General features: G+C 56.3%; 1 protein-coding gene across 1 annotated transcript; it reads left to right on the forward strand.

Moving 5' to 3' along the window:
* Positions 1-740: 740 nt before the first annotated feature.
* LOC109366228 (SUN domain-containing protein 3-like) lies at positions 741-6,315 on the forward strand. Its single transcript, XM_019613163.2, has 10 exons — positions 741-1,248; positions 1,404-1,465; positions 1,604-1,653; positions 2,103-2,131; positions 2,395-2,533; positions 2,841-2,925; positions 3,474-3,586; positions 3,965-4,132; positions 4,490-4,576; positions 4,759-6,315. Exons 1-10 carry the CDS (start codon positions 1,229-1,231, stop codon positions 4,882-4,884), a joined length of 879 nt encoding a protein of 292 aa, XP_019468708.1. The 5' UTR covers positions 741-1,228; the 3' UTR covers positions 4,885-6,315.
* Positions 6,316-8,264: the final 1,949 nt, after the last annotated feature.

Here is an 8,264-nt window from a genome sequence, read left to right on the forward strand (position 1 = left end):
AGCATATTTTAGAAACACAGTGACCGGATTGCCTAACAGATACTTTCTCACAAAGCTGCAATAGAATTTAAATGTTTTAAACAGTGTGGGTACAGTGTTCTGAACTAGGAAACATACTGTGAAGTTGTTCATTCGACCGGCAAGAGTGAAATATATTGAACAAACTGTCAAGGAGTCAGGGCCTTGACACAAAGCAGAGCTGTGCCACTCCGTGGGAATGTGAGGATGCCACGTGCAGGCTCCAGGATGCTCCCCTCCATCCTCCTTTCGAGCTTATCTCTATGCAAGGACAGACGGATGGCCAGAACAATGACCAGTGTAAAGGGGCACAAATGCTAAGGGGGTAATTAAACAATTAAGAAGTCAGGTTTATGTTTATGTTGTAAAGCAGGCATCCATCTGTCTGTGTGTGCAGGGGTGGGATTGGGAAACCAAGGCACAGGTGGAGCTGAACTTGTGAGGGATGTGAAAAATAACCAGGGGTTCTACAGGCACACAGGCAGGAGACAGGCTGAGGAGAGCGTTCCCCCTCTGATGAGTGAGGACGGAGAACTGCCTTCCTCAGACATGGAAAGAGCCAAGGTGCTTTTTAGGACAAGGGGGAATGGCTTTAAAGTGAGACAGGAGATTTAGGTTGGATATGAGGACAAAGTTTTTCAGCCAGAGGGTGGTGAGGCACTGGAACAGGTTGCCCAAGGAGGCTGTGGATGCCCCATCCCTGCAGGCATTCGAGGCCAGGCTGGATGTGGCTCTGGGCAGCCTGGGCTGCTGGTTGGCGACCTGCACACAGCGGGGGGTTGGAACTGATGAGCACTGCGGGCCTCTGCAACCCAGGGCATTCCATGAGCCTGTGACTTTCACAGCCAGAAGCACTCAGCTGTCCGTGCCCAGGACGGGAGCAGCTGTGCAGTGGCACAGACATCCTCGCCGGGCATCCAAAGGAGCTCCTCTCTGTGCTCGGGAGCGTTTCTGGGAATTTCAGCCTTGGGCTGGGGGCAAAGCCACGGGTCTGTCCCTCCTGGGCACACCCTGAGGGGTCATAGCAGGCGTCCCTTGGCTATTACGACATCAGAACATCAGAACCCGCCATCCTCCTCAGCCACGCCGCAGAGGCGTGCGGCAGTGCAGTCTTGCGAGGGTTGCAGAGCAGGTGAGCAGGGGAAGAGGTGCTCGTGTCCTGGGAGGAGAGCGAGCTGCTCCCTGTGTCTGTGCAAGTGAAGGTGCCGAAATGCCAGCCCAGCTGGGCAGGTGGGTGCAGCAGGACCCGGAATGCGGGGAGGGGAAGCCAGAAGCAGCACGTGCTGCCGGGCTTTCTGCAGCTGGGCAGCCCCAAATCCCCTTCCATGGGCACAGCCCTGCTCCCGCTCTGGGCCGCGATAACCGCTGTCTGATCTCTCCCTTAGGGAGGGCGTTGCCCAAGAGAGGAGAAGGAGGAGCCCCGGCCTGCTTCTGGCAGTCCTTTCTGGTGAGTGTTCCCCAGCCAAAGCCATCCCAGCGGAGCCGGGGGGCGGGACTGTCCCACACGGCGTGTCCCCGCTGGGTCTGCAGGAGGAAGATGGGGCTGAGCAAACTAACGGTCTCTCCCGACTGATGTCCCCCACAGCTGCAGCCTTCATCTGGATATTGGCAGCTTGGAGAAATGGCATCCTACAGGTCAGTGCCGTGATGTGCGGCAGAGGCCAAAGCTCTGCCCTTCTGCCTCTGTGGGGACAGGAGTTTGGCCACGGGCTCCTCACTGCTGAGATGGAGGGTGGGCTCTTGAGCCGGGCTGGGGTCTCCTTGGCAGCAGGGTGGGCTTCGATGTGGAAGCATCTTCCCAGTGCCCCCCTCGGAGCTCGGGCTGAAGGCGGCAGCGCGTGGGAAGAAGGGGCCTTTGGCCCATCCGTGGCACTGGGGAGTCTGGAGGGGATGGGAAAGCAAAGGGAGAAGCAGCAGATGCTCTGCAGCACGGGGAGGGTTTAAGAGCCCGACTTTGGGCAGGGGTGCTCTGCAAACTGCTGGGAAGCAGCAGGAAATTCTGCTAGCGGTTCCCTGGGAACCTCCTTTAGAAGCCCTGGCCGTGCTCCTTGTGCTTCCTTCCATTGAGTGCCTTTCTCTTCCAGGCGGCGTCAGCAGAGCTCCTGTTTCTGGGGTAAGAACAGTTCCTCGTCCTGCACCTGGCTCTATAGCGTGGCCTCAGCTGGCTGTGTGCCCTTTGCACGCCTTCGCCTCGTGCCCAGGGCTCCAGCCTTTGCCATCTGGACGGTGGAAGGCAGCTCTCGGCAAAGTGAAGGAACAAAAGGGGCTGGCGGATAAGGAAGGGCACAACCCCCCAAATCCTTCACTCATGGCACTGGAGCTCTGAGCTGCAGGGTGAGCAGTACTGAACAAGACTCGCTTTGCCTTTGCCTTCAGGAACTCACCGGTTTGGCGGAAGGGAAAGGAGCTGGAGCTGAACGTGAAATCTACTCAGCTGTCGGCCAGGAGGAACCTCATTCTCCAGTCAGTGTTGGATATCTTCCACGAGAATGGGATCCACAGACTGAAGGGAGAGGTAATGGCGGTGCTGCTGGCTCCTGTTTCCTCTCAGCCCTTTCCAGAGACAGCTCTGTCTCTGGCTGCCCAGGCTGCTCTGGAGATGGCACGAGGCTGGCAGCAAGGGGGTCAGGCAGAGCTCACGGTCCATCTTTGCTGTGTCTCTGGAGTCCAGTGGCATTGGGGCACACTTTCTAGAAGACCTTGCTGGATTTCTGGAAAGAAATGGAGCCCTCCTCTGGCTCTCGGACAGGACTTCCTGCTCACACTGATCTCCTCCTGTGTTTGTGCTCACTGCTGTCTCTCCATTCCCTATTTGTTGCCAGGAAATTCTGCAGTTGACACAGCACGCCATGGAGAAAATAATGGAAAATGGCATCTGGAGGCCCAACTGGGCTCTGAAAACCATGGGTATGTAGACAGACAGACAGCTTCACTACCCTCAGCTTTGTGTCTGGTGCTCCCCAAAGCCTGCCGAGCTCTGCTTTCTGTCAGAGTTATCTCCTAGAGCTTCAGAACGGCTGAGCTCTGAAGGGACCTTACAGACCATCCCAATCCAACTCCCTGCCGTTGGCAAGGCTGCCACCCTTTCCATCACGTGCTCAGGGCCCCATCCAACCTGGTCTCCAGTGCCTCCAGCAATGGGGCATCCATGGCTTCTCTGGGCAGCACATTGCAGGGCCCCACTGCCCACTGGGGGTCAAGAATTTCCTCCTGACATCCCATCTAAATCTCCTCTCTCTGAGAATTTAAAAAGCCTTCACCTGTGCTCCTGGGGCTCACCAGCTCCTTTCCCCAGGTGCTCAATCAGTGGCTCAGGCTGGGACTCAACAGTTCCCATGCAGAGCGGGAGGGATTTTGCTGCCCAGAGCCCCGCCAAGAGCTTCAGGGAACGAGCATTCACTCCTTCAGCTCATCTCTGGGCTGTCCTGGTGCACGTCTTTCCGTCTTTTTTGCAGGTGCCACTGTAGATGCGGAGAGGACATCCGAGAGTTATGGTGGGAAAAGCTGGAAGAACCACTGCCTTCCTCCACTCTTGTCCACTGCAAAGCCTCCTGAGACACTCCTGCAGGTATGGCAGGAGAAACGGTGGCTGTGGGTTCACTGCCTTGCCTGCTGGCTGCAGGAGCAAGTGCGCAGCAATTTCCTTTGGCCCAGCTGCACTGCTCAGCCCACACTCTTCCCCACGTTGCTGACACGGCATCGGGAGGGTGATGGGGTGGCAGATGCTGGGAGGGCTGCCCCGCTGGCTCTGGGCAAGCAGAGAAAGGCGCTTGGTTGACTCCAGAGCTGTTGTCCAAACCTTTGCGTATTCCCCTCCTGTCCCTTGACTGCCGTTCCACTACGAGGAGAACGGCACCCACAGGGAAGGCGAGCTCTGTGCTCCCTGCCCAACGGCCAGCTCTGGGGCTCTGCCTCACCGCTGACAGACGCGTCTTTCTTATTTCAGCCCGATATTTCTCCTGGCAACTGCTGGGCTTTCCCAAGATCTCAGGGCCACGTGGTCATCCGGCTGCCAGAGGAAATCCAGCTCACGGCTCTCACCATCTGGCACATCTCCAGGGCGGTCTCTCCCTCTGGGGAAGTCAGCAGTGCCCCCAGAGAGTTTGCTGTCTCAGTAAGTCTCTGCCCGCCGCTTCTTCTGGAGGGAAGCCCCGAGGAAAAGCTTTGCTATAGAGCCCCATAAGACCTCGTGGTGGTGGGAGCTCCCAGAGAGCTGTGGTGGGCTGCTGCAGAGCGCGGCATCCCGCCCAAGGGCACGGAGACCCTCAGGGCGGTTACACGTCTGCGGAGGCCTCTGCTGCTCTTTGTGGCTAGCGGCTGGGAGCAATTGCTCCACTCAGGTTCACCCTTCTTTGTGCTCCAGTCCTGCCAGAGCTGAGGGAGGGGGGAAAGGGCTCCCGCCTTTGGCCTCGGCACGTTCTTTCTCGCATGGCCTGCCTAAGTGTGACCGCAATCATCTCTTGTCTTTCAGGGAGTGGATGAGGCTGGCGGTGAAACTCTCCTGGGGTTGTTCATTTATGACGTGGACGGAGAGATCGCCCAGACCTTCCACCTGCAGGTATGGCGAGTGCGTGCGGCAGGCTGCCAGTGGGGAAGAAGAAAGGGTTTGCCTGATCAGCCAAGCCGGCATCCCATGGCAGCTCAGGGAGCGGAGCAGAGCAAGGCAGGGTTCTGCAGCTGGCAGAGGGAGCTGTGCGATGTGCCGTGGCATAAGGAAGCCTCTCCTCTTTGTGTTGGCAGGAGGAGCCCCGCAAAGCCTTCGGCCATGTCAAACTGGAGGTGTGGAGCAACTGGGGAAATGCAGAACACACCTGCGTGTATCGGGTGGAAATTCACGGCAACTCGCAAAAGACAGCAGAAATTTGACAGAAGGAAAACTTAAAATAAAATCTTGATGACTTTCTGCCCGCCTTGCGGGTGATGACTGGAGCGGCGCGTTGGGGCCGGGGGAGGGCGGAGCTGCAGGGCTGAGTTGGGCTGTGATGTCATCACCCTGCGCCGCGAGGAGGAGGCGGCCATGCGGTCACACTCTCCTCCTGGTCCCCCTCCCATCTGACCATTAGAGCCTCCCCCACTCCAGTTCCCCCAGTCCTTTTCGACCTCCCACCTCAGTGCCCCCCGCTCTCCATTCTTATCCCCAGGGTCCCTTCCCCTCCCTTCCCATTCCCCCGTTCTGGTCCTCACTCCCCCCAGTACTCCCCTCAGTCCCCTGTTCCGACTCCTAGAGTCCCCTGTTGTCCCCCTTAACACCCCCCAGTGAGTCCTTCCATTCTTACTCTAATGATCCATTCACCCCCCGCCCCATATTTTTTCCAGTTCCCCCATTCTGATCCCTATACTCTTCTTCAACCCTCCATTTCAGTGCCCCCTGCCCCCTCCCACTCAGTTCCCCATTCTTACCCCCAGGGTCCCTTCCCTTCCCCTCCCCCACTGTCCCTACCCCTCTTATTCCTCCACACCGATCCTCTCCCCCCCGAATACCCTCCTCAGTCCCCCATTCTGACCCCTAGAGTCTCCTATCCACTCCTCCCCCATGAAACTTCTCATTCTGACCACCTCTCTCCCCCCCCCAGTGATTCCCCCTATTCTTACCCTAAGGGTCCCTTGCCCCCATTCCCCCATTCTGATCCTCTTCCTCCCCCAGTGAATCCCCCCACAGCCTGCTATAGCCCTTATATTACTCTACAGCCCTCTTTAGCTCCATAGTACCCTACAGCCCCCCCATATCCCTCCACAGCCTCTCAAAGCCCAATATGACCCTACAGTCCCCTGATATCCCCCCACACCTTCCTATAACTCCATATTACTCTTCAGCCCCCATATATCTCCTCACAGCTCCCTATAGCCCCCGATTACCCTACAGTCCCCTGATACCCCCCACAACCCCCTATAGCCTTGTGTTACCCTATAGACCCTCTATATTCCCCAACAGCCCCCTATAGAACCATATTACCTTACATCCCCTTTATAGCCCCCAATAGCCCTTTATAGACCCATATCACCGTACAACCCTCCTATAGCCCCCCCACAGCTCTGTATTCCCCTATGTTCTCTCACAGCTACTTCTATCCGCAGATACTCCTATCACCCTCTGGAGCCCACTACAGCCCCATATCCTTCCATATTTACCCCAATAGCCCCCCCACAGCCCCACCTACGCCTATAGCCTTCTGATTGTTCTGTACTACCCTATACCTCCCACAGACCCATATTACCCTAAAGCCTTTCTATATCCCCTCACAGCCTCCCGTAGCCCTTTATTACCCTACAATCCTTCTACATCCCGCCACAAAGCAATAAGGCCCCAGATAACCCTACAGCCCCCCCATATCCCCTTACAGAGCCCTATAGCCCCATATTACCCTATATCTCCCTTATAGTTCCATATTACCCTACAGCCCCCATAGACCCCAAAGCACCCTATAGCCCCATATAATCCTACAGACCCGCTATATCCCCCCACAGCCCCCCATAGTGCCGTATTACACTACAGCCCCCCTATAGCCCCAAAAAGCCCCCTATAGCCCCATATTACCTTACAGCCTTGCTATAGCCCTCCACAGCTCCCCTACAGCACCCCTATCTCACCCCAAAAGCCCTCTTATAGCCCATTATTACTCTATAACCCCTCTAAAGCCCCACATCCCCCAGTATCCAACCCTGTAGTCCCCTGTACCCACAGCCCAGCTCAGCCCCGGGGGGCACCGGGAGCTCAGGGAGTTCGGCCTGGATGCGGGGGAGGAGGGGCCTCGTGGTGTGCCCTGTTGCCATAGGGGAGGGGATGTGCGATTGGGATTGGGATTGGGATTGGGGATGTGGGATTGTGACTAGGATGAGGGATTGAGAGTGATAGGTGGGCAATGGGCTTGGGATGAGGGATTGGGAATGAGATTCGGAGTTGGGATGTGGGATATGTTGGGTGCGGGATTGGGATGTGGGGTGTGGGATGGGGATGTGGGGTGGGTGTGGGGGTGTGGATATGGGATGGATACGAGATGGGATACCGGGAAATGGGAAACATATAGGATGGGCTCTGGATATGGGATGGACTTGGAATGGATATTGGGATATGGGCTGGTGGTGGCAGCTGAGGGACACCATGGGCCATCTGCGGTGCCCCATCCTGCCCCAGAGGTGGGCGTGGGGAGCTGGGGAGCTGTGACACGGCACCAATGGCTGCAGGCAGAGCTGTAGCAAAGGGAAGACAAAGGAAAAGCACAAGACTCCTTGCTATCTGCTCTTCAATGCAAGGTGGCAGTTCTTCAGAGCACATTCCACCAGACTGCCCCTCTGCTGACAGATCCTCTTCAGTGCACCAATGCCCAGAACGGCGCAAAGGGCCGTTTTCTGCAAGACCTTTCTTGCATTTTCCTCCATCTGGTCCAACAACCGATGGATTTCTGTACAAGAAGAGAGACTCTTCTCAAAAAATAGGGCAGTTCTTTTCCCTCCTCCATACCCTGGGGTGGCTTCAGGTCAGAACGCCAAGGGGAGGCAGTCGTTTCTCTGCCTCTCTTTATCCCTTCCCTGCAAGCTGCCCAGCTGCATTGTTCTGCTCCTGAGCTGTGCCAGCGCCTCCCAAAAAGCCCTTCCCTTCTGTCATGGTTTCATGATTTTTGGTTTTCAGTATTCCACATCATAACATCATGTAATGCACTGGGGGTTTGACTGCTGATGCTCAAGTTCCGGGTGCCTGTCCGGAGAACTACATTTCCCCAGGGGGCTTTGCACCCTATTGTGACTGGTCCAGGGGCTCCATGCATACTTGGTATGGATTACCTCAGAAGGGGATATTTTAAGGATCCCGAAGGGTACCAATGGGCCTTTGGAATAGCTGCTGTAGACACAGAAGGTGTTAAGCAGTTGTCTATTTTGCCTGGCCTGTCAGAAGATCCATCTGCCGTGGGGTTGCTACGAGTGAAAGAACAACAAGTACCGATTGCTACAAAAACGGTGCACAGACGGCAGTACCGCACCAACAGGGATTCCTTGCTCCCCATTCAGAAGCTGATTCACCAACTAGAGAATCAGGGAGTGATTAGCAAGACTCACTCACCTTTTAACAGCCCCATATGGCCAGTGCGTAAAGCCAGTGGAGAATGGAGGCTGACGGTGGACTACCGTGGCCTGAATGAAGTCACACCCCCATTGAGTGCTGCTGTGCCAGATATGTTAGAACTCCAGTATGAATTGGAGTCAAAGGCAGCCAAATGGTACGCCACCATTGATATTGCTAACGCCTTTTC

The sequence above is a fragment of the Meleagris gallopavo genome, chromosome 2 (genome assembly GCF_000146605.3).
Source record: "Meleagris gallopavo isolate NT-WF06-2002-E0010 breed Aviagen turkey brand Nicholas breeding stock chromosome 2, Turkey_5.1, whole genome shotgun sequence".
Taxonomy (NCBI): domain Eukaryota; kingdom Metazoa; phylum Chordata; class Aves; order Galliformes; family Phasianidae; genus Meleagris; species Meleagris gallopavo.